Source organism: Schistocerca gregaria, chromosome X, assembly GCF_023897955.1.
Source record: "Schistocerca gregaria isolate iqSchGreg1 chromosome X, iqSchGreg1.2, whole genome shotgun sequence".
Taxonomy (NCBI): Eukaryota; Metazoa; Arthropoda; class Insecta; order Orthoptera; family Acrididae; genus Schistocerca; species Schistocerca gregaria.
In genome coordinates, this window is record NC_064931.1 from 643,802,767 (window position 1) to 643,830,723 (window position 27,957).

Sequence of the window (27,957 nt, forward strand, 5' to 3'; positions counted from 1 at the left end):
CACATTTTCAATGCAAATAAATTTTGAAAACATGAAAAATATACAGAGCTACAAGATCATAATAATTATCTTTGCACTGCAGTGTGTGTGTCTATATATATATATATATATATATATATATATATATATATATATATATATATATATATATATATATATATATATACTTGTTAAATGAAAATATAATTCAGATGTTTTGATTTATTCCATATTCACAAAGAGCATTTCATGTAAGATCTATGGATCTTCCACTAACTTGGAAATATCCAAGAAAATGATTTTAAATTGGTTTCTGTAAATGTGCTCTTACTCACTCTACTTTTTAAATCAGGATTTGTGAAGAATTTGGTAGATGCTATGGACAAAGGATCCACAAATAGTGTATCTCTTTCAAACAGATAGTTCAGTTCATGGAATCAGTACTAGAATTTAAAAAAGCAAAATAGTCACTTATTTTGATCCAGGAATGTGTTCATTATCCAGTAACACACATTTTAAATGAATAGCCCAGTTGCAAAAGTGGCTATGTGACCAAAAATCAAAAATTGAGTTAGAGGCACTATTGTGTACAGGTTTTCACGGTCTATGTAATAATGTATCAATCAGGTTTAAAAAATGGTTCTAAGTATTTTAAAATGAGGTGCAAAAATTGTTTGCAAGTGCAGATATGGCTATGTTTTCTACATGTTAGGTTACAAAAGCAGCCAAATCCTATTTGGTTGCAAAAGGGGCAGAGTCTTAAAGGGATAATGGCAGCTGAAAAAGAGTATGGTTGCTGAACTGGACATATCGTCTTGTCACATGTAACACTTTTTAAAAGTTCCAATTTTTAGCTCCCTGTGACTAAACTGTTTGGGTTGGTAGTACTGGGTAGATTCTCGTATGTCGTTGCTTCTATTGCTACATTGTTGGAAGGAAATTGCGAGAAGGCATTGTTATATGATAAATAGACCTACCAGCACACTCGTTCCACTGTGTATTTTAAAACAACTTTGTAGGCAGTTTTATTGTAGCACAGTTTGAAATGGACAAGGATAACTAAGAGGAAATGTCTAGTATTGAAGTACATTTTGATGAACCCGGCATCAATAAAGCTGAGATTAGCATTAATGATGAGAAAGAAGATGCCAGGAGAAACTCTACTTCTAGGAAGAGAAGATGGAATTTACAGCAATGGAAACAAACCATCGAGAAAAGGAAGAGGTAAGGAAGACCACTGCTTATAATAATATTCAAATGTTCATTACAGGTTTAATGTTGTTGGAATGAATGACCTAGCAACATTACCTAACCTTTTCTGGAGCACATTTCTTGTAAATTCAACATACTTGGAAATACAAACACTGAACTTCTGATTGCATTGACATAAAACTACTATCAGTTGGTTTTCAATTTCTTTTTCATTCATCTGTAGGTACTAACCGAAAGGGTTTCCAGAGATGCCAAACTGTAAACATCATGCTGGAAAGCTGAAATGTAAAGAACTCACTATGCAGGACGTAAGATGGATCCATCAAAAATTTTATAAACAAAATAACCAAGAATGGCAGAGCAACTACATTCGGCAGCATGTCACTGTGCCATCTCCTCAAACATCTAAGCTTACAGGAAACAAAAGTATGAAGAAAGCAACTAATTGTGCTCCCCCCAAAAAACAAGAAGGTGTTTCTATAAACATCAGGGTTTACAGAGGAGCTTTCATGGGGATTTTGCAGTTAAAAAAGATGAGACTCAACAAAATTTGTCAGAGTATAATGAAAAATTCCTTACCTGCAACCGCTGAAAGAAGAGGAGGTGACAGAAGAATGAAGTTGTATGAAGATAGGTAAAATGCAGTTGTCAGACACATTGAACAATTGAAGCCAATTGAAAGTCACTATTATAGAAGAAAAATGCTACCTTGTCAATATTTTTCTTGTGAAATAAATGTAAAAATAATTTGGGAAATGTTCTGTGACAAACATCCTGATCTGGATGTAAAGTATGACTACTACTGGGCAATATTCTGCATTAATTTTAATATTGGCATCAGAGCACCTTATATTGACACATGCTCTACATGCTCGTCCCTAAAAAGCATGATTTCCCTGGAACATCGGGCAATGGAAAAGAAAAATTTGGAACATCAGCTTACAGCTCATAAAGTTCAGAGCAATTTTTTTTTTATGAGAGACTGAAGGATGACATCAAAGGTCAATTAATTTTAACTTATGACTGCCAGAAAAATTTAGTCCTTCCAAAAGTCCCAGATCAAGCAGCTTATTATTCCAGACAGATGTACTTATATAATTTCACCGTTTGCTGAGGTTCCTTTACGGCAATCAGACAAAAGACAATGTGACCTCATATGTTTGGCTGAGGAACGAATTTGTAAAGGGGTTGAATCAAATCACTTCATCTCCTCATCATCAACTGCTTAACACCAGTCCTCTTTACGGATGGATGCGGTGGGCAAAACAAGAATACAACAATGATGTTGATGTACTGGTTCCTGTACGCTTCTCCAGTACATGTAGAGGGCATCGAATTGTGGTTCCTGATTGCCAGTCATTCCTTTATACCATATGACAGGGTTTTTGGAAACAGAGAGAAAAGTTTTTCAGAACTGAGCATAATCAAAAACACTGTCAGTGTAATGGAAAAATTCACGACTGTGGTGCATTTGGGGTCAGACAACTGCAAAGTGAGAGACTGGAAGAAGATCGTCACTGATGTCATCAAAGCTCCATGATCCTGGTACTTCCAGTTTCAAAGGTCGAAGAGAGTTATCATTACAAAGACAGCAAACAGAAAATTATGTCTTGTGCAAGGAGAAGCATTCTTCAATTTTGAAAGTTGAGAGCCGAAATCTATTATTAAAAGAGGCAAACTTGTCATGAAAGAAACTCTTCCTGAGGAGATTATAAAAGGTGTCCCACTGAAAAAAGTGGCTCTTAGAACTACACTTGGGAGAGACATGGCCTGAGGAGGAAAAGTTAAAATTTTACACTGATGTTTTTGAGCAGCAGAAGATCATGTAAACAGATGAATGTCCAAATGGAGAGGATGAAGGACTTGATTTTGTGCTCTTAGATGATGACGATTTCCCGAACATAGCTTCAATGCTTTATACTTTATTTTACCTTGTGATCATTTCTTTGCCATTTTTCATTTTCCCAAGATTTGTTTCCAAAGATTTCTCCCTTTCAAGATAGATGCTAAAACTGAATTCAGTGGTGAAATTATTAATATTGTAACTTGTAGTAGTTCATGTTTAGTTTTTTTTATGTAAAGGTTTCAATCTTTTTAAATATTTAAAATAAAACAGTATTTCAGCACTTCATTCATTTAATTTTCTTCCTTTCACATCATTTTAGTACACTACTCTAGTCTACCATTCTTACTGACATAAGCAGATAAGCACGGGAATTAATTTTTTGGCAACATACATCGGTATCATATTGGCGAGGCATTCATTTTCATGGACAACAATTTGCACCCCCATTGTGCACGTCTTGTGAATGACTTCCTTCAGGATAATGACATCGCTCGACTAGAGTGGCCAGTATGTTCTCCAGACATGAACCCTCTCGAACATGCCTGGGATAGATTGAAAAGGGTTGTTTATGGATGACATAACCCACCAACCACTTTGAGGGATCTATGATGAATCGCCATTGAGGAGTGGGACACTCTGGACCAACAGTGCCTTGATGAACTTGTGGATAGTATGCCATGATGAATACAGACATCCATCAATGCAAGAGGACATGCTAATGGGTATTAGACTTACTGGCATGTACAGCAATCTGGACCACCACCTCTGAAGGTCTCACTGTATGGTGGTAGAACATGCAATTGTGCTTTTTTATGAGCAATAAAAAGGGTGTAAATGATGTTTATGTTGAGCTCTAGTCCAATTTTCTGTACAGTTTCCGGAGCTCTTGGAACTGAGGTGATGCAAAACTTTTTTTGTTGTGTGTAGATGAAAGACTGCTATAGTGGGAAACTACTACTGATTCCTAAAATAAAAGACAATGCATAGTACAAGAAGCAGATTTGTAATGAAGGAAAGACATTTTAATCTGAAATATTTCTGGTGAATTAAGAAGTGCTAATTATTTATTAAAAGCTTTTTATGATAATACTGAAAATTTTTGCCATTTTTTGTAAGATATGATATTGAACTCACTCATTATTTGATTGTTTCTATAAGTTAAATTAGTATGTTCAATTTGGTTATGTGCATGTGAGTCCATTAATAAAGTATTTAAAACAATTTTACACAGTTTTAGATACACTGAATATCTGAGTATGATATTTGTTTACAGGTTTTATAATGGAAATTCTCTTGCTATTTATAAGAAATACAAGGAGAGTTTTATATCTGCAGAGTACCAACCTGAAGGCTATTTAGTCCAGTTAAATTTGGATTAGGAACAAACCACCCTGCAGTCAATAAATTGTAGAACTATAACAACTGTCAACTTCTATTGGTATCCACATTTTAAAGTATGGCTAACAGTATCTCAGTATGGTTTATACCCCTTACGTACATCAATGGTTGCAACACTTGTAGGTAAATGATGAAGCTCAGTGATTGTAATTTTGGCAATGGGTAAGTGCTAATATTTGAGTGACTGTGTGAATATCATTAACTGAGGAAGTCTCTTCGACATGAGATGGATTCAACAACTCATATCAATGATTCATTGCAAGTCCACATAGCATTGTGAAAACATATTTTCAAGATTTTTTTGTAAATGTGTAATGTTGTGTAATTGACAATTAGTTGACTGGATCTACTGTCCTATTGCATTTCACAAGGCTCATATATGAGACTTCCTGCAACATGAATTGCCACTGTTATTGAAAGAATGGCAAAGGAAAAAGAGGCAGACTGCTTTGATAATGTAGCTGTGGAATCTCAATTGGTTTTAGTAGTATTCTTCCCATGTGAAAAATTCAGATTCCTGAAATACAGCAACCACCAAGCTTGGATATATGATTAAATGAACTTTTTAACTCAAAACTGTTCTACTAAAATATTTATAATTCTTCTGAAATATTCTTTATACTGTCAAGAATATACATTTGAATTTCATCTCAGGATTACAGACAATGGGCAACTATTTTATCTTTACATTGCATTTGACTGACAGTTCCGTAGGTAATTGAAAATAATTAAGTTACTAATGTCACATATCATCACACAGTCACACAAAAAATTTGTACAAAATTTGAGCAGGATACAACTGTTTCATACTAATAATAGTATTATACTATTAATAAGGAAGCTAGTTGATATGTATAACAGTAGATTGATATTTTTGGTTGTTATTGTTACAGACTGAAAACATATCTTCACAAACAACACACAGTCATGTGTAAACAACCCAGTTATACTCATAACCTAGGAGTCAGAAAAACAATTCGCTAAACACACACACACACACACACACACACACACACACACATACACACACACAAATATTACTTCCTTAGGTGCTAGATATTTTCAACTCTGTCTGTACAAATCTTTGTCAGTGTTGCCTTCTGCTATTAATAATTTGTTTGACTCCTCACTTGTAGCAGAAAGAGTCTGATGTTCCATTTCTGTTGTTCTTTGTGTCAAGCTTCTGAGTTTGATATTGCACAGTTTCTGTCTTTGAAAACATTCAAAATTGAAAAGCCAGCTGACTCCCAAACCAAAGAGAAGTGTCAATATGATTGAGATAAGTGAATACCAAAGAAATGATATTTTGTATGGATAAAAAATCTCATCATTAATCCTGAAACACAAATGTACAGTTAAAAGCTATGGAAAACAGAGGAGATGTATAAGTAATTAAACATGTAGGCCTATGTTCATAAGCAGCAACAGGAGAATTGTTTACACACCTTACATATTGTGGCAGAATTGTTGTATTCTTTGAACAGTTATGCGTTGAAACAGGAAGCACATTTGGGACATACCCTTTTTCAGATGCTATGTTGCTTCCAGTAGCTAACCAGGCTGGTATGCCAATACCAAATATCATTCCAGCTGCTGCACCCTACAAAATAATCAATGCTGCATCTACACCCGGATAAAAGTGCTGAATATTTTTTGTTTTATTTTTATCAGATAACATATATGCTGTGTACTCTAAAATGAAATACACTGATTTCTTGGATGCTTGTTATTTACATATATGTTCATGAAATAATAATTGCTGATGACTGACATGATAAAAATATACTGAAGAGCCACAGAAACTGGTACACCTGGCTAATATCATGCAGGGTCCCCATGAACATGCAGAAATGCCACAGCATGATGTGCCATGGACTTGACTAATATCTGAAGTCATGCTGGAGGGAACTGACACTATGTATCCTGCAGGGCTGTCCATAAATCTGTATGAGTAGAAGAGGGCTGAGATGTTTTCAGAACAGCATGTTGCAAGGCATCCCAGATATGTTCAACAATGTTCATGTTTGGGGAGTTTGGTGGCCAGCAGAAGTGTTTAAACTCAGAAGAATGTTCCTGGAGCTACTCTGTAGCAATTCTGGATGTGTGGGGTGTCGTACATTGTCCTGCTGAAATTGTCCAAGTCTGTCGGAATACACGATGGACATGAATGGATGCAGGTGATCAGACGGAATGCTTACGTATGTGTCACCTGTCAGAGTCGTATCTAGACATATCAGGGGTCCCATATAACTCTAACTGCACACGCCCCACATCATTACAGAGCCTCCACCAGCTTGAACCTACCCCTGCTGACATGCGGCATCCATGGATTCATGAAGTTGTCTCCATACCCATGCACATCCATCAACTCGATACAATTTGAAACAGGACTTGTCTGACCAGGCAACATGTTTCCAGTCATCAACAGTGCACTGTCAGTGTTTATGGGCCCAGGTAAGGTGAAAAGCTTTGTGTTGTGCAGTCATCAAGGGTACACGAGTGGGCCTTTGGATCTGAAAGCCCATATCAATGATGTTTCATGGGATGGTTTGCACTCTAACAGTTGTTGATGGCCCAGCATTGAAATATGCAGCAATTTGTGGAAGGGTTTCAATTTTGTCATGTTGAATCATTCTCTTCAGTTATCATTGGTCCTGATCTGGCATAACCCTTTTCCAACTATAGCAATGTTGGAGATTTGATGTTTTACTGGATTCCTGATATTCATGGTATATTCGTGAAATGGTCATATGGGAAAATCCCCACTTCATCGCTACCTCAGAGATGCTGTGCCCCATTGCTCATGCCTTGACTATAACAACATGTTCAAACTCACTTAAATCTTGATAACCTGCCTTTGTAGCAGCAGTAACCAATCTAACAACTGTGCCACACACTTGTAGTCTTATATAGGTGTTGCCGATTGCAGTGCCACATTATACCTGTTTACATATCTCTGTATTTGAATACACATGTCTATACCAGTTTCCTTGGCACTTCAATGTAGCATAAAAGGATTACTAGCAGTACATAGCAGTACACAAAGCGATGCTGTATTTCCTTATATATGCTTCTTCCAGAAGATGATACCTCTCATCATTCAAGATAAACATACACTCCTGGAAATTGAAATAAGAACACCGTGAATTCATTGTCCCATGAAGGGGAAACTTTATTGACACATTCCTGGGGTCAGATACATCACATGATCACACTGACAGAACCACAGGCACATAGACACAGGCAACAGAGCATGCACAATGTCGGCACTAGTACAGTGTATATCCACCTTTCGCAGCAATGGAGGCTGCTATTCTCCCATGGAGACGATCGTAGAGATGCTGGATGTAGTCCTGTGGAACGGCTTGCCATGCCATTTCCACCTGGCGCCTCAGTTGGACCAGCGTTCGTGCTGGACGTGCAGACCGCATGAGACGACGCTTCATCCAGTCCCAAACATGCTCAATGGGGGACAGATCCGGAGATCTTGCTGGCCAGGGTAGTTGACTTACACCTTCTAGAGCACGTTGGGTGGCACGGGATACATGCGGACGTGCATTGTCCTGTTGGAACAGCAAGTTCCCTTGCCGGTCTAGGAATGGTAGAACGATGGGTTCGATGACGGTTTGGATGTACCGTGCAGTATTCAGTGTCCCCTCGACGATCACCAGAGGTGTACGGCCAGTGTAGGAGATCGCCCCCCACACCATGATGCCGGGTGTTGGCCCTGTGTGCCTCGGTCGTATGCAGTCCTGATTGTGGCGCTCACCTGCACGGCGCCAAACACGCAAACGACCATCATTGGCACCAAGGCAGAAGCGACTCTCATCGCTGATGACGACACGTCTCCATTCATCCCTCCATTCACGCCTGTCGCGACACCACTGGAGGCGGGCTGCACGATGTTGGGGCGTGAGCGGAAGACGGCCTAACTGTGTGCGGGACCGTAGCCCAGCTTCATGGAGACGGTTGCGAATGGTCCTCGCCGATACCCCAGGAGCAACAGTGTCCCTAATTTGCTGGGAAGTGGCGGTGCGGTCCCCTACGGCACTGTGTAGGATCCTACGGTCTTGGCGTGCATCCGTGCGTCGCTGCGGTCCGGTCCCAGGTCGATGGGCACGTGCACCTTCCGCCGACCACTGGCGACAACATCGATGTACTGTGGAGACCTCACGCCCCACGTGTTGAGCAATTCGGCGGTACGTCCACCCGGCCTCCCGCATGCCCACTATACGCCCTCGCTCAAAGTCTGTCAACTGCACATACGGTTCACGTCCACGCTGTCGCGGCATGCTACCAGTGTTAAAGACTGCGATGGAGCTCTGTATGCCACGCCAAACTGGCTGACACTGACGGCGGCGGTGCACAAATGCTGCGCAGCTAGCGCCATTCGACGGCAAATACCGCGGTTTCTGGTGTGTCCGCTGTGCCGTGCGTGTGATCATTGCTTGTACAGCCCTCTCGCAGTGTCCGGAGCAAGTATGGTGGGTCTGACACACCAGTGTCAATGTGTTCTTTTTTCCATTTCCAGGAGTGTATTTTGGCTGGTTATAACTTTTTTCATTGTTTATACTGCTAAAGACACAATTTATGGCAGAGAAAGTAACTTTTCGAACTGCTTTGATCTTCCTCGTGATTTACTTGGAAAGTGTTACTATAGTTACTTTGACAGCTTGTACACTATCCCAGATTTGGTTCACAATCTAACAAGTAAGAGCGCCAATGTTATCAGCACTAAGCAGCAAAACTGAAAGGAGTTCCCTGACAAACAGAAGAAGGGCAAGTACGTAATGGCATACAGAATCAATCAGATTTTGACAAAATGAAATGACAAGAGAGATGTAGTGATGATGATATGTTTCAGGAAGTAAATTCAAAGAATGGCATCACACAAAAGCCTAGTGTTGTCATGGATTGCAGCATCAATATGGGAGGCATGGGTAGGAGTCATTCCCAGCTGTAAAGCTACCAAACAACTAAGAATAGTATGGAAAAATATTCTTGATAAGTGTCAGGGAACAGTAGGCCATATCTTATGTATGAAAGCATGCTTTTGTGGCAACATCTATTGATAAAATATTCTCAGGTTTCAAGCTGTGTCAAGTGGTTAACTGCGTACAAGCTTTTGGCGGAGACCTCCTCTGCCATTGTCAAGTGTTTGATTGTCATTTGAATGCCCCTACCATGCTTACATAGCTGGTGCCTAGTCCTGTACCATATAGGGAAATGTTTTGGTTGTGTGACCGCCATGCCTGCCTCAACTCCCCAGTCACGGGAGCCCAGGCTGTACTCAGCTCCAATCCAACATCTTTATTGAGTATGCTGTCCAATGTTTTGATCTCTATTGCTTCAGTAGGCAGAAACACCTTTCATGTTGTGTGTGATATTGTTCAGGGGTACTGACAGTCTGACTAACATAAAACTGCCCACACCCACATGGTATTTTGTATATTCATGGTGTTCTGAAGCCTACATCATCTTTCACAGGCTTCATTAGTTTCCAGATCTTTGTTGGGGGCCTGCAGACAGTACTGATTTTATGTTTCTTCTGGATCTGGCCAATCTTCCCTGTTATTGTGCCACAACAATCCTCTCACTGTTGTCCTACCACCTAACAAGGGCAATGCTACTGTCCTAATGGAATGAGCCAACTATGACATGAAAATCCTGCTGACATGCAGGTTCCATGGATTCATGACATTGTCTCCAAACCCGTACACACCCTTCCACTCAATACAATTTGTCAGACTTGTCTGACCAGGCAACATGTTTCCAGTCATCAACAGTCCAATGTCAGTGTAGACAGTCCAAGGTGGCTTTGTGTCGTGCAGTCATCAAGGGTACGGTATGCGAGTGGCCCTTTGGCTCCAAGATCTCATATCAATGCTGTTTCATTGAATGATTTCCACACTGACACTTGTTGATGGCCCAGCATTGAAATATGCAGCAAGTCATCATTGGTCCTGTTCTTGCAGGATCTTTTTTCAGCCACAGTGATTTCAGAGATTTGATGTTTTAGTGGATTCTTGATTTTCAGAATACACACAATACACTTGTGAAATGGTCGTACAGGAAAATCCCCACTTCATTACTACCTCGGAGATGCTGTGTCCCATTGCTCGTGTGTCGACTATAACACCAGATTCAAACTCACTTAAATCTTAATAACTTGCTGTTGTAGCAGCAGTAACTGATCTAACAACTGCATATAGGCATTGCTGACCACAGTGCCATATTCTGCCTGTTTAGATATCTCTGTATTTTAATATGCATGCCTAAGCCACTTTCTTTGGTGCTTCAGTGTGTATCTGGACTCGAAATTAACTTGGAACAGTCATACAGAGTATATATGTAAAGAGCTATCCTGCATTATTTATCTGTTGAGCAAACTATGCTAGTTTCTTCCTAAAAAACTATTTGCTTTCGCTGTCATCTATGATATGGTATTCTTGTTTGGGGGTAGTTCTTCTGGGAGAAGACCATTAGGTGCATGTCTGGAATTTTCTTACCTAAAATATCTTGTAGCTCTTATTTCAAATAGTTAAATACACTGACCATTCCACCTCTCTTCATATACAGTTGCCTGATGTATATGAAAGATAACTACAACAAGTATAGCTTATGGCAGTCAGTACATCAACATCATATTCATCACACATCAAAAGTAGATATGCCTGCAACCATGAGCATCAACAGAAATTTATTATGGTGGTGGGAGAGGGGGGTGGGGAGGGGGTAAAGATGGGAGCCATGACTCAAATCACCGTTTTTTATATAAATGAGATAGCCAGTTTCATAGGAGACAAAAAGCTTAAAATACTACAGAGAATTTATTGTTATCCACTCAATACTTGTTATAGTGTGAGAAATATGTAGTGATAATAAAAACTTTTTATTGTAGATTCCAGGCAAGGGGAGGCTCAGTCCCCACCCCTACATCCCGTCTGTAGATGCCTAGACCGACAACCAGTTTTAAGAAAATGCAGTGAAATGTTGAATACCTAGGTAGAAAACTTTTCAGTTTATTTGCTTTATAGGCACATCAGGTCTTACCAAACGTCTTCAAAAGTAAAATACAAAAGTAGCTGAAAGAAAGGGCTTTTCACATAGTCCAAGAATTTGAAAACTCTGCAAAAGATTATCTACATTACTAATTAATTTGTACGACTGATTGCACTTTCATTCGAGAAACTGTATCTGTATTCTTGTGTACTGTTATTTTGCTTATATGTATGAATTTTTTATGTGATTGTATGTGATTTAGTATATAGTACATGATGCTATTCAATAAGTAATCATGTTTTCGCTAACATGTCACTCCTCAATGTAAAAGCTATTTTAAAATTACTAATTACAACATCAATTATATGTAAATGCTTAAAGGTGCATGAATAAATAAATAAATAAAACTGATTCTTTAAGCATGGAAGATACTTATCACTTGTGAAAACTAAATTTAACATTCATATTGAGATAATTGCAAGCATTTTACAAGATAGCTATGTGGGAAATACGGATATCAAGATTCAAGTAGAAACTGAGTGAAACAGCGTTGACAGGCAATGACTAATCAACTTATTAAACTTTCTAATAAACTGACAAATTTCCTACAAACACTGAAACACTTTATAATATACTTACATGAAATAAATTACACTGTCACAAAAAAATCATAAAATTTGTTTCTTAAGTGATTTATAGCAATAAGAACATATTGTTATAGTTTCAGTCCAAAAGAATCAGACTACTCTATGGTGATAGAAAACTGAACATAGTATACAAACATAACACTGAATAAAGGAGGTATTGAACAGCAGACAGGTGGATAGAAAAACTTGTTTAGCACTTTATCTTGCATATAAAATCCATTGTTGGGCCATATTTATATAAATGACATCATATACACTGATGTGACAAAAGTCATGGTATAGTGAAATGTGCACATACAAATGGTGGTAGTATTGCATACACAAGGTATAAAAGGCCAGTGCATTGGCAGAGCTGCCATTTGCACTCAGGTGATTTATGTGAAAAGGTTCCCAATGTGATTATGACTGCATGATGTGAATTAAAAAATATTGAATGCAAACAAATTGGAGCAAGATGCATGGGACAGTCCATTTCAGAAATCATTGGGGTATTCTGAGATCCACAGTGTCAAGAGTGTGCTCAGGATATTAAATTTCAGGCAATATCTGCAGTGGCTGGTGGCCTTCACTTAATGACTGAGCAGAGGTATCTGTGTAGAGTTGTCAGTGCTAACATAGAAGCAACACCACATTAAATCAATGTGGAACATAAGATGAATGTCTCTGTCAGGGCAGTGTGGCGAAATTTGGCATAAATGGGCCATCGCAGCGGACGACCAATGTGAGTGCTTTTTCTAACAGCACAACATCACCTGCCGCAGATCTCTTGGGCTCATGACAATATTGGTTGGGCCCTAGATGACTGAAAAACTATGGTCCTGTCAGATGATTCCTAATTTCAGTTGGTAAGAGCTGATGGCAGGGTCTGAGTGTGATGCAGACCCCACAAAGCCATGGACCAAAGTTGTAAACATGGCACTGAGCAAGCTGGTGGTGGCTCCATAATGGTGTGGGCTGTATTTACACGAAATGGACTGGGTCCTCTGGTCCAACTGAACCAATCATTGACTGAAAATTATTACATTTGGTGACTTTGAGAATATTTGCAGCCATTCATGGACATCGTGTTCCCAGACAATGATGGAATTTTTATGGATGACAGTGCATCGTGTCAGCAGGGCACAACTGTCCAGATTGGATTGAAGAAAATTCTGTACAATCTGAGTGAATGATTCAACCACCTAGATCACCTGACATGAATCCCATTGAACACTTATGGAACATAGTCAAGAGGTCAGTTAGTGCACAAAATCCTGCAGCAGCAACATTTTTGGAATTATGGACAGCTATAGAGGCAGCATGGCTCAATATTTCTGCAGGAGATTTCCAACGACTTGTTGGGTCCATTTCATGTTGAGTTGCTGCAACTATACTGGTCAAAAGTAGGTCCAACACAATACTAAGAGGTATGCCATGACTTTTTGTCTCCTCACTGCATCGAGGTATTGGAAATCTACACAACAAATTGTACAATATTATATCCATGTGTGTGTGTGTGTGTGTGTGTGTGTGTGTGTGCACATGCCTATCTGCTGATCAACAAATATTTAGTAAAAAATGATCTGTTCGCATATTGACTTTTGCAATCATGTTATTAGCACACAAAATTAATAGAATCACTATTTTTCAAAATATGCTTGTACAGAAAATCCCACCTGTCTATCAGTTTTAGTCTTCAATCTAGAGATTAGCGATCCTGATAACTTGAGCGTGTCATGAGGCTTGTTGTCCACTTGTAATATTTAATATATGTTCAGTCAGTATATTGTCTAGTGAATGTATAGAGCATGTGATAAATGTTTTGTAAGGAACACATGTACTTTTTGGGTAACGTAGGTCAGTTTAGCTCTTTCTTATTGTATGTGTGTTACAGGTAGCATAAATAGGTAGGACTTGAAAAGTAAGTTATATATTTTGTCCCCACTAAGACAATTGTGCAACAACAGTGGTACATTGTCAGTGGAGAGTACATGTTGACAGCATCCTGCAGACACAGCTTTGCTGTGGTAATGATAACAGGTGCATCACAGTGTGTGATAAAAATGGCACAGCAACTGGAAGTATATTCCAAAGTTGAAGTATGCAGGACTGCATGATTCTTGTGGGTAACACCTCTAAATTGCATAGACTCACACAGCCTCACAATGACATTATGGTGGTATATGGGCCAAATGCAATGCTGTATCCAGCCACAGTGAAGTGGTGCCAAAATTTGACTAAGTCCACACAGATCTGGGTGACATATGTTGAAAAGGAAAGCCATCAGCATCAAGTACAGGTAATAATATCCAGGAAATTGAGCAACTAATTTGTAGCAATTGCAGAGTGAGTATCATGGACATTGCTCAGCACATATGCATCTCAACAAGCAGTGTTCATCCCATCATCTGGGATCATCTGCAGTATCAGAAATTGTGCTCATGTTCGGGTCTGCAATCATTACCTCTTGTACACAAAGGTGCAAGGTCTATGGTACCTTCTTTGAGCCCTACAAAGCCATATCATTATGGGCAATCAGTCATAGATCCATCACTTGACACCAGCAACAGAGAGAGTGGCTGTGGAATGGACACATACCTACTCACCTCTTAGGAAGAAATGATGTACCATCAGCTGTGGGGGAGGGGGGGGGGGGGTGTCGGGGGGTCATGGCCACTGTTTCCTTCAACTGTGATGGAGATATGTACACTGGGTAATGCCAATTTGTTCTATGCAGCAATGATATTACTGCACAATGCTGTAAAGAAAACAATGCATGGAATGTTAAGCAAAGGCATTATTTTCCCCTGTAACAATGGATCACCCCACACAGTGTGCACATCACTAGCTTTGCTTGAACATTTTAATGCAGGAAGTTTGGAAGCATGTGCCATACAGGCAAAGCCTTGCACCACATATGTGGCATCTGTGGCTAGCACCTTACGACCCGGTCACAAGCCACAAAACAGAGTGGTCTCGATTGCCACCCTGTCAAGGTGCCTGCAACACTGTCTCATCTCATCCTGCTTGCGACACCTACTGCAGTATCTGGGGGCACCACATCTGCCATATACACTGCTGCTATTGCTGGCACTGGCTTGCCTCTGCAAGCCATGTGATACTAGCACAACTTCCCAGTATTTCTCCAGTGGATGGTCTTATAGGCTGCTGCCCAGCAGCTCACCAGTCAGTGTGAGTTCCAGCCTTGACCTTAACATCTTGAAATCAACACTTGACATTAGAAGCTCAGCAAGTCTATTCATCAGAAAGCAGCACATGTCAGCCAGAACCTAAGAGAGTGGAAATGGTTAGAGCAGCATATATGGACTTTGCCTATGGTGATGTTTCCCTACTGTGACAGGCTGTGTGCCCAGCTAGTAGCTTCAAGAACTGTTACTATGGTAGATCAACTACCATCAGATCATAATGATCTTTGCAGTTGTATCCATTCAGAGGCTGTTTCAGTTGCTATCTTGAACCAATTGTTAAGTACTAATGTATTCTCTGTGTTAGTAATAAAGTTATATTCTTCTCAGCTACCTGGACATAATGTCTCTTCTATCAGCACTCATCACCCACAAAAAGGTACTAAAATTTCCCAGGGAAAAGAGTGTCTTGAATGACGATGCTCTCTGAGTGGTTCTCGAGTGGCTCAGAGACCAAGGAGCACATTTCTATTTTTCAGGAACTGAACAGTTAGTAGAACATTCTGACACATGTTTAAAATTAGTGTAATGTATCTATGTGACTTTGAAGTGTAGTGAAATATTCAATAAAAGTTACTTGGCTTGCTATTATAATGTGTAGCTGACTTTTTGAAGTCCCTTTGTATATTTCAATAAGGTTAAAGTTTTGTTCGTTGAGAAGTAATTTTGTACTACAAATGCATTCTTAAATACATGTAAGTAGTCAGTCCCCTAAGTTTACTATATCTGTGCAAATATTTTACAAATAACATGTTACACTTAACACTGTTTGTCGCAAATCTCATTTATATAATATAAGGCAAATCAGTTCAAGAAATATGCAATAGACTGATTGAAATAGAGATGCCTTTCCCATAAAATACATTTGGTCTTTTATGCTGTAGATATATATATAAAACATAAAAATGTTTGAAGCTAATAATAAGTTGCAATCTATAAGTATGCCAACCAGGTACTTGTTTGGTATACATGTGAGCTTGGCATAAAACAAAAATAACATTCTAATAAATAATACCTATGTAAAATCATGTTATGTAAATTCTCATCACATCACATCATCTCATCAATCATGTCCAATATCATGATGCGCATGTCTTGTGCATAAATGATTTAGTGATGAATAAATAAAGAATGTTTTGTGAACTATACTTACCACTGCATTTACCCATGGAACATACATTCCCAAAAGAAAAAGAGCAAATAATGCTCCAGAAAAGAATCCTGATAGAGACACTGCAACCTGTAGAGAATAATTAAACAACAAACATCATGCATGTTTCTACAAATCTCAGTAGGTTTTAACAGTTGTGAAAATAAGAGAAAATATGATTTGTGAATCATATGATAGTTCTTAATTTCATAAACAATGACAAAAATTTCAAATCTTATTTAAATAAAAAGAAGATGCTGAAGACACTTCCTCCTCATCTTTTGATCTTCTTACATCATATCTATCTGTGAAAAACTGTAAGCCCTTGTCTATTTCACATATTTTACTGATAAAGACATTCCAAAATATACATATTGCAGTTAAAAAAATATTCTCAAGAAATTCTTGCATTTTTCAAGTTAGGTTAGGTTAGGTTAGTGTTGTTTAACGTCCCGTCAACAACGAGGCCATTAGAGACAGTTTTCAAGTTAGTTTACTGGAGGTACAGCTATTGATGTATTTTTGAACCTAACATTTCAGCTATTACCATGTCAGAATATTAATTAATAAAGAAAATTTGATCTCAGTGATTCAGTTGGGTAAGTTCTGACAATGAGAAAAAGCTGATTTCCAGAAAAAAGTAGTGCCAGTGACAATACATAGCTAAGTTTTGTAGATATGTAACATTTACAGAAATGGTAAATTAGCCAGAGACTGTTTTGGCAAACATGAACAAAACAAATTTTTATTCCTAACTTAAGACTGGCCTTTCATATGTCATTCAATTATAGCACATCAAAGAAAATTAATCTGAATTGTTTAAAGGAATGAAACACTTACTGGCACAAGACCACCCATATATGGTACAGCAAACACTAAAGCAAATGAAAGTAGTCCAAACAATAAGGCAAGCAGTTTTACTGTTAATGCTGCCCTGGACTGATTCAATTTCTTCTTAAAATTTGAGCCATCCATTTCTGCAAACCATATAGCAGCAAGTGAATTCAGGCCAGTTGAGACAGTACTAGAAAAAAAAGATGTAGATTCATGTCAAATTCCTACATATAAATGCAATTATGTTGAAGGCCTGTAGTACATAAAAACAATCTAAGAGCACTCAATTTTTTAAAATTAAGATCTATTACATTAGGTTTTCTCATACCCAGAGCACAAGGCAGGAAAATTAACAAATTTACATAATACCAGGACTGAAATGTAGTCTGCAGAACTACTGTTAAGCAGATTTCTATCTCATAAGTATCCATTCCGGAATATCATGCACCAGATGGTGTAACACATTTCATGCAGAGTGCACTGTATTTCAGAGATATCACTGTGCTTTAAAAGCAGCATAAGCTGTAAATGACATTATTATGTGAAACAACCATAAACAAAGGATGAAATTAGTTATCACCTTGTTACGCAACCAGAAAGAGATTTAATACATCACTTGTATAAAAGATAAGCAAATTAGGATTTAATTTGAATCAGACAGGGACTTTGGTAGAAATATAACTTAACTATGAACAAGGACTGTGTGGTAAAGTTTCGCTGGTTAGTTTTTCTTCTTCATGGTTGTCTGTCCTTTTACAACTATGTGTTTGGCAAATAACATTTAATCTACATGTAAATACCTATTTTCTGTCCTTGGTTTTCTGAGATTCACGATATTCGAGAAATTTATTGCAGAGACAGTTGTCGAGAAAATAAGTATATCATTCTTTCATTTTGTAAACAGTATTTGTTTTCAAATATGAAACAGATTTTGTTGTGTGGTAAGAGAAAAGAAGGTGAAGGAAATATGATTTCTTCAGCACATATTCCAACCCAATATGTAAATAAAATACACCCAATTCCTCCTTGAAATTACTAGCCGGATTCCAAATCAACTGATGCAAGTGGGAACTTATACAGAACTTCTGTATCCAACAACATAAATAGACAAACTGTATAGAGAGGCTTCAAACAGTTTCAGTGTAGCAATATCACCTTCAGAATGATGGTGGACATGCATCAGTAGTCACAACTGCATCTGAACCTATCCATATCCACCATGTGAAAATTATTGTTAAATATGTGGCAGGGGATACTTTTTATTCAACCATATGTTATGGTTTCTGTTTGTTTCATTCACAGATGGAATTTTTGAAAATAAAATGCCTTTACATATCTTTGTAGGTTTTTATTAGTCTCATATTTACCTTCATGATGTCTATGGTATCAGGGTTCAGGGGGCCAACAATACTCACAATTTTCTTCCTTTAAACAATAATGCATTGTGAGTAGCTGTAGAGTGCAACTGGTAGGTGACTGCCCAAAACATAGTTGAGACATGTCTCCGCTATATCCTTTCTTTCAGGAGTGCTAGTTCTGTAAGTTTCGCAGAAGAGCTTCTGTAAAGTTTGCAAGGTAGGAGTCGAGATACTGGCAGAAGTAAAGCTGTGAGTACCGAGCGTGAGTCGTGCTTCGGTAGCTCAGATGGTAGAGCACTTGCCCGCGAAAGGCAAAGGTCCCGAGTTCGAGTCTCGGTCGGGCACACAGTTTTAATCTGCCAGGAAGTTTCATATCAGCGCACACTCCGCTGCAGAGTGAAAATCTCATTCTGGAAACATCCCCCAGGCTGTGGCTAAGTCATGTCTCCGCTATATGCTTTCTTTCAGGAGTGCTAGTTCTGCAAGTTTCGCAGAAGAGCTTCTGTAAAGTTTGGAAGGTAGGAGTCGAGATACTGGCAGAAGTAAAGCTGTGAGTACCGAGCGTGAGTCGTGCTTCAGTAGCTCAGATGGTAGAGCACTTGGCCGCGAAAGGCAAAGGTCCCGAGTTCAAGTCTCGGTCAGGCACACAGTTTTAATCTGTCAGGAAGTTTAAAGCAAACCTGATTTGCATCCTCATAGTGGCGCTGATAGTACCATTCTTATGCAACTGGTGTGAAATCTGAATATACATCAATTTCCAGATGTAGAAATACATCTATCAACTTTTGTTTATCTCACAAAAATCCTTCTTGATGTTGTGATTTTATTTTCAGTCAGTGTAATTTTATCAATGGAGTGATTTTCAAAACACCTTTAAGTTTTGATTGTTCTAGATGATTAAAGATCTGTAGAAATAGATTTAACTGACTAGTATCTGATTCAGAAAAATTCTAGAACCAGTTGCTGCTGACTCTTGTTGATAGAATTTCTTTTCTTTAGTTGTGATATTGCTCAGATTTTCTAGTGAATCTTAATTTGATTTGCCACAACATAATCTAAACTGCTCTAAAGCGTATTTGCACCATCTAAATATTTGAAAATTTGTGCAAGCTGATTCATCAGGAGTGTGGAATGAAAGAATAAGCCTTATGAAACTAAAATATAATTTAAAGGTACATGAAAACAAAATACTAACCCAAATAAAGGCAATCTATTCAAGAGTGGACATTTTTCCTCATCCCAGAAAGCAAAATGTGCTGCGGTGTAGCATCTAACATCATGCTGCTGTAGCACATGCACTGTAATATTCTTTAAGTTCCCTGAGTATGAAGTTCACTAGATGACTGCCCCTTTCTTTGACAATGACCATAATAAGTTCATTCAGTGTGTGGGCAGGGTTACTGAAATGACACACTGCAGATTTCAACAGGGCCCAAGCATGCTCAGTAGCTCAACTGGTACTGAGACCATTCTGTTTCACTGATTACTGCCTTCTGGAGGAAAGTGATTACAAGTAGGATATGACTGACCATGAATTATTATCATGGAATGAAGGACCCATCACTGTAGAGTTAGACTATAGGTTGGAGGATCCCTGTTATTGCAACAGAAAGCCCTCAAGTTACCACTGATAACAATGAGAAGTGTTCAATGCCCATACTCAATACAGGCATAACGTATCACTTTGAACCTGTGGGACTGAATTCCTTAGAGATCTGGTAACCTCTGCACACTGACCTGTGAGGGGCAACATATGTCAGACAAATCCTACACACACTGGCAAAGAGAGCCGAATGCCACTGATTCAGGTTCCATTCCCCATTCTTGCCCACCTCCTTCAAGTGCCATTGTTTTGAGGGGATTGTACTGTTGTTTGTGGTGAAAAGCTAGAGATCAAATTTCTCATGTCTGGAGATTGTGTACTGACTGGGCTGACAGCCCTCCCAGTTACCTACAAAAAGGCAGCATTCAGTTATAATTTGTCGTGCGAGAATGGTTATCTATGGGCTATAATTTTTAGGTAGTAACCACCAACTGGTGCTGTTGGCAGCAGGCAACTGCCATGAGGCACATCATCTATATTTTATCTTTCAAGACAGCAGATGTATGTTTGAATGTCATTACTGAGATTTGTGCCAATCTGGAGGACACCTCTCCACACTGAAAACTGTTATTGCCATCAAGTGACAATGAGTCCATGGTCTAAACTTGAAATGAATTTTTGAGACATTTTGACAGAGGTAACAGCATACACACCTGCATTGTCCCACTCATGACTGGAGACATAGTATGCCCTACTGAAATGAACTGAGAATGGGTTTATTTTTATATCTGTTTGACTGTATGTAGCAAGTTTCTGCGATCAAAAGAGTACTGAGAACAGTTTTTCAATTAACATGCAGTAGAAAACTGTAAATGCTTTCTGTGTGGCATGTTTTTATTATTGTTGTAACCTATTTGTCCTCTTTCATCAGTTCTGTACAAGTAACAATAAGATACAGTGTGACATCTCTAATTAGTGGTAAAAGTAATTAGAGTGATGTATGCTTAATAAAGAATATATATCATAAGTAGTGTACTGAAACTTTAGATTTTCCAGTGGTATATAAAGATTCCATGAACTACTATATGAAGGAAAGACACCATATTATTTTTTATTATCACTTATCTTTTGATCTTGTTGCTTAGCTCTTGTCTTGCACTTGTGGCTCTGTATGCAGTTTGATGTATAAAGGCTTGCTGCCTATTCATGTAAGTTGAACCAAAGTTAAATAATAATTATCAGTGCTGAATTTTAAAAATTTGTTTTTGCTGTGAAACAGAAATCTTTTCCTCTCCTTGCTATGGTTTTTATGGGTGGAAGCTTCTGTGGTATTTTATTTTAATTCCCAAAAGAAACTCAAAATTAGTTTTCTTTCATTTCTAGTGCCATAAATTCTAAACAACCTGCATTTTAAAGTTATTTACAAAGTCTGATTTTCAGTTAACACAGCACAGTTACCTTTGATTGTTGAAAATTTATCTTCACATAAAACCACACTAGCATAAGCTTGCATTAGCTTTGGCTTGAGCCTGACAAAGTGATATTTCAGAATGAAAAGAATTTTCAATTTATTTTGAGTCATAAAGGAAAATACTAATCATCCATAGCAGAGGTAACTTTTTGTAGCAGTAAAATATATCTGTGATCCCAGAATAGTGATTCCTAACACCATGATATTTTCACTTTACTTTAAGTATATAAATTTGAAGTGCAATTTCCATTATTAAATGTAGGAAGAGAAGTTCTTGATGCTAAATGGTATTTATTCTTGCTTTCCCAATAATAGTTTAGGGAAATATTTTCTCAATTGCCCATAGTATAATCAGGCATGGTCTAGTTTAATGGGACAAGTAGAGTTTGTGACAGCAATTTTCAAGGCTTCTCATTAGGTTATATGTTGTACTTATCAATAACTGAGACATCTTACAGATGCAATCCAAAAACAACAATGAGAAAGACTGTGTGAATGGATGCTACTCTGCAAAATAGTTGCCCGAATCCTGCTAGACTGACAAAAAACACTATACAGGAGTTGGGTCAGGAAGTCATTCTGCACCCACCTTATTCTCTTGATCTTGTGCCCTCAGATTTTCACCTTTTCCACTCTCTATCAAACAACCTTCAAGGAACTTCCTTTCCAGATGAAAATGCACTCTGAACATGACTCGACAAGTTCTTTGCCCCAAAACCAAGTCATTTCTACAGTCACAGAATCAAAATGTTATGCCAACATTGGCAGATTGTTGTAGATAGTGAAGCAGAATGTATCATTTATGACTAAAGTCTCTGTTATATGTATCTATTGTGTTTATTAAACTTATGGACAAACCCTATGAACTTATGCATCAACCCAATACATACATTATAAATAAAATGGCGCAGAGTACAGACTATTATGGTAAATCATATTCAGTCTCCTGATACCCATGATAATGTTTATTTAAACTGGTATTTTAATAAAACATTTCATTGCTCTGTTTCTGCTGACTCAATCATTCGTAGGGTGTGTTCCTGATGTCTATATTGTGGAGTTTGTTAATTAATGTATTGAGCTCAGTGGTATCAAAAGATTTGGGCAAGTCAGTGTGTAGACTGGTGATACACTTCCCATTTCATATTATGAAGCAGTTTATTTAAAAATCCAAGAAAGTCAGTGACAGCTGATCATTGTTTCTAAAGCCAAATTCTCCAATGGAAAGGAGCTGATGTTTGCACAAGAAATCTCAGACTCTTTTGGAAACATTTTTCTAGTTCTTTTAAGAAACTAGATAATAATGCAAAGTATCTAATGTGTCATAGCTTCTTTCTTCCTTCTCTTGAACAGCAGCTTGAGTTTTAGTTTCTTTAATCAACATGGGAATGCTCCAGTTGATAATGAACTGTTAAGGCTATCAGTTGCTCCAACGTTAATGCCTAGAGATTCATGGGTGACACAGGACCTGAAATTGCAGGCAGCAGAGCAGAAGCACAAATTATGAACTCTGTTTTACAAAATCCCTTTAGAAATGACAATCTGATAACACTAAAAAAGGTTAATTCTCATGACGCATCAGTGGTATTGAGAAATAGTTGACATCACTAATGTTTAACATAGCTGTAGAGTCCAATGGAATACCTATTAGATTCTGTAAGAACTCTGTGGCTGAGTTAGTCCCTCTCTTAACCCGAACACAAAAGACAATACTCAGTATTTGAAAGAAACCATAGGTCACACCAGTGTACAAGAATGGTAGTGGTTTGCAAAGTGTAGATGTAGAACTGTCACATAAATGGGGCAGTGGTTTAGTGATAAGGCCACCACAGTTCTTAACAATAAAATAAAATATACTTTTACCTGAGATGCTGCCTATACCTGTGGAATTTTTGGACTGTAAGTGCACCACTGTTATTAAATTTTATTCTTATTAGCGGTAAGAACAAAGAGAGAAGCAGGGTTACTGTCTGAGATATTTGAGTCCACTGAGTAATTGTTTATTACATTTGAAAAATTAAACATGTCCACAGTATTTTGTATGTATTTTTTACACTTTTATAATCTAACTGTACATTGATATTTTTGAGAATATTGTTGCCTATCAGTTGTTTTACAATATTCTATAGAGCTTTCTCTTGTTATTGGCAATTCTTACGTGATCATCATTGTCATTTTCTCTGCCTCATCAATAGGTTTAGAACTTTTATGTTTTGAAATATTACTGTGTCTCCTGATGCAGTTATGGGCATTTTCCAGATTATTAAGGAGAGTAGTCACATTTACATATGAACTTCTGTAAAATTTTTATTATAGATACCTTGCAGACATGCTCTGTATCTAGATTTTCAGTTAATTTTAGCTGGTGGTATTTGACTTTTTTCCAAGAAATATTCATATTTCCTTTGTGCAGTCATTATTTCTACAGAGATATGATGACAAACTCAATCCACAAAGCTTTCTGAGCAGCAGAGTTTCTTTGGCTGAGACATTGAAGTATCTTTCCTTTTACATGCTTCACCTCTTCAGACAGCTATTTCAATTTCATTTTTCTTATTTGGTATGGATTGAACAATCTGATTGATTAAGATAAAATTTGACTCACTGATTCATGCTGACATATCTGACTGACCACTTTTCTGTACAGAATGCAAGACTACTAAGAGTGTTAAGGAAAGGGGGTGGGGAGGAGGGGGGGGGGAGGGAGAAGGATTGTCTTCTTATGTAACTATCAAAACACCTCACTTCTTGCTATTGGATGTCTTTAATGTATATGCTGCTTTATTTTTACTGTTCTTATCTGTTGTGAATTTGACTGTATTGCAATTTTATTTTATCTCAATTTCAGTTCAAAGAAAATGTTCAAATGTGTGTGAAATCTTGTGGGACTTAACTGCTAAGGTCATCAGTCCTTAAGCTTACACACTACTTAACCTAAAGTATCCTAAGGACAAACACACACACCCATGCCCAAGGGAGGACTCGAACCTCCACTGGGATCAGCAGCACAGTCCATGACTGCAGCACCTTAGACCGCTCGGCTAATCCCATTTGGCTCAATTTCAGTTCTATTGCCTGTTGCTGACTTGTTGCATCTAGGGGTCTCACTGTTTGAAGTTACAGTAAACACATCTGATGATAACATATTTGTGGCTTGGCCATCAAATTTTGGAAAAGACGTGGAACTTTTTGGGTACCACACATTTTGGGTGTCCTGTGGTGGTGATGCTTCCCAGATACATTCTAGATTATTTTGCACAGGGCCACAGCTGAATAATAGTTCTCCATCTGATGCTTATTCTGGTGGTTTTATATTAATTTCTGCCATTGTGACTGGATGATTTCATACTGCTTCTTGTTTTTCTTCTATTGGTAATATGTCAATATTTTGAGCAATTGCTTACAGTATCACTTGAAGCACAGCATTCTCAAACTTACTAAGCATTTCTATTAAAATTATGTTTTTTACCAAAGAAATTCTGTGCATTACATGCTTTGTAAAGTGGTTTTTTTCTACTGAATTTAAGGGGAGACGGAAGGCAAGTGGGCTTCAAAAATTCGATTTTTAGATTTTAGCATATTTGAAATGCCTGATCTTTCCTTTGTGAAACAGTTTTTGTTTTATATGTAGGGAATTTAGAAAATATGAAGAAAGCTGTATGGGCTATCTTTTTCTATAAGCTTTCCACAAATGAAAATCCAGTGCACGGTCTTTGCCTGAATGATCCTGACACTTGGTGCAAGTACAGGAGAAGTGCCAGATATGACCACAAACATTCTTTACCTGCATCAGTAATGAATGAAATTAAACCCATATTTAGAGACCTTGTTGTAGAAATGCCTTCATGGGAAAACCCAAAATTAAATGAATGTGTGAATTCTGTCATTTGTAACTGGTTACCGAAAACTGTATTTGTTCAGCTTACAACCCTCAAATTTGGTATTTATGATGTTATTTTATGCTTCAATGATGATGTAATTAGAAAACTGGATGTTTTGGAATTATTGGGCATAAAATCTAGTGGAAATACTGTAAAATCCTTAGTGCAAATAGATAAAGAGTGAATTTGTAAAGCAGGTATTACTAATTTAAAATGCACAAAAGAAGCCAGACAGTAAAGAAGAGGGACCAAGAGCTGAAAAGAAGATCAGTATGATTCAGATGATGCTCAGTATGGTGCAGGAAAATATTAGTGGTAAGAAATTCTCATCAATAAATATACTAGAAATGCAATATTAAATTTTAAATGGATTCTTCTGAAAACTACATTTTTTTACTTTCAGGTACATCTACATCTACATCTACATCTACATCTACATCCATACTCCGCAAGCCACCTGACGGTGTGTGGCAGAGGGTACCCTGAGTACCTCTATCGGTTCTCCCTTCTATTCCAGTCTCGTATTGTACGTGGAAAGAAGGATTGTCGGTAAGCTTCTGTGTGGGCTCTAATCTCTCTGATTTTATCCTCATGGTCTCTTCGCGAGATATACGTACGAGGGAGCAATATACTGCTTGACTCTTCGGTGAAGGTATGTTCTCGAAACTTTAACAAAAGCCCATACTGAGCTACTGAGCGTCTCTCCTGCAGAGTCTTCCACTGGAGTTTATCTATCATCTCCGTAACGCTTTCGCAATTACTAAATGATCCTGTAACGAAGCGCGCTGCTCTCCGTTGGATCTTCTCTATCTCTTCTATCAACCCTACCTGGTGCGGATCCCACACTGCTGAGCAGTATTCAAGCATTGGGCGAACAAGTGTACTGTAACCTACTTCCTTTGTTGTCGGATTGCATTTCCTTAGTATTCTTCCAATGAATCTCAGTCTGGCATCTGCTTTACCGACGATCAACTTTATATGATAATTCCATTTTAAATCACTCCTAATGCGTACTCCCAGATAATTTATGGAATTAACTGCTTCCAGTTGCTGACCTGCTATTTTGTAGCTAAATGATAAGGGACCTATCTTTCTATGTATTCGCATCACATTACACTTCGCTACATTGAGATTCAATTGCCATTCCGTGCACCATGCGTCAATTCGCTGCAGATCCTCCTGCATTTCAGTACAATTTTCCATTGTTGCAACCTCTCGATACACCACAGCATCATCTGCAAAAAGCCTCAGTGAACTTCCGATGTCATCCACCAGGTCATTTATGTATATTGTGAACAGCAACGGTCCTATGACACTCCCCTGCGGCACACCTGAAATCACTCTTACTTCGGAAGACTTCTCTCCATTGAGAATGACGTGCTGCGTTCTGTTATCTAGGAACTCCTCAATCCAATCACACAATTGATCTGATAGTCCGTATGCTCTTACTTTGTTCATTAAACGACTGTGGGGAACTGTGTCAAACGCCTTGCGGAAGTCAAGAAACACGGCATCCACTTGTGAACCCGTGTCTAAGGCCCTCTGAGTCTCGTGGACAAATAGCGCGAGCTGGGTTTCACACGATCGTCTTTTTCGAAACCCATGCTGATTCCTACAGAGTAGATTTCTAGTCTCCAGAAAAGACATTATACTCGAACATAATACGTGTTCCAAAATTCTACAACTGATCGACGTTAGAGATATAGGTCTATAGTTCTGCACATCTGTTCGACGTCCCTTCTTGAGAACAGGGATGACCTGTGCCCTTTTCCAATCCTTTGGAACGCTTCGCTCTTCTAGAGACCTACGGTACACCGCTGCAAGAAGGGGGGCAAGTTCCTTCGCGTACTCTGTGTAAAATCGAACTGGTATCCCATCAGGACCAGCGGCCTTTCCTCTTTTGAGCGATTTTAATGGTTTCTCTATCCCTCTGTCGTCTACTTCGATATCTACCATTTTGTCAACTGTGCGACAATCTAGAGAAGGAAGCACAGTGCAGTCTTCCTCTGTGAAACAGCTTTGGAAGAAGACATTTAGTAATTCGGCCTTTAGTCTGTCATCCTCTGTTTCAGTACCATTTTGGTCACAGAGTGTCTGGACATTTTGTTTTGATCCACCTACCGCTTTGACATAGGACCAAAATTTCTTAGGATTTTCTGCCAAGTCAGTACATAGAACTTTACTTTCGAATTCATTGAAAGCCTCTCGCATAGCCCTCCTCACACTACATTTCGCTTTGCGTAATTTTTGTTTGTCTGCAAGGCTTTGGCTATGTTTATGTTTGCTGTGAAGTTCCCTTTGCTTCCGCAGCAGTTTTCTAACTCGGTTGTTGTACCACGGTGGCTCTTTTCCATCTCTTACGATCTTGCTTGGCACATATTCATCTAACGCATATTGTACCAAGGTTTTGAACTTTGTCCACTGATCCTCAACACTATCTGCACTTGAGAC

General features: G+C 38.3%; 1 protein-coding gene across 3 annotated transcripts in view; it reads right to left on the reverse strand.

Moving 5' to 3' along the window:
- Positions 1-3,272: 3,272 nt before the first annotated feature.
- LOC126299138 (sodium-coupled monocarboxylate transporter 1-like) overlaps positions 3,273-27,957 on the reverse strand; it is a 332,547-nt gene continuing 307,862 nt past the window's right edge. For all 3 annotated transcript variants that reach the window (XM_049990900.1, XM_049990901.1, XM_049990899.1), the window contains exons 11-14: positions 17,260-17,443; positions 16,423-16,509; positions 5,881-6,035; positions 3,273-5,771 (exon numbers count right to left, since the gene is read on the reverse strand). In XM_049990900.1, the coding sequence (XP_049846857.1) occupies positions 5,498-5,771; positions 5,881-6,035; positions 16,423-16,509; positions 17,260-17,443 (700 nt within the window). In that variant the 3' untranslated portion in view covers positions 3,273-5,497. The remainder of the gene's footprint in view (positions 5,772-5,880; positions 6,036-16,422; positions 16,510-17,259; positions 17,444-27,957) is intronic.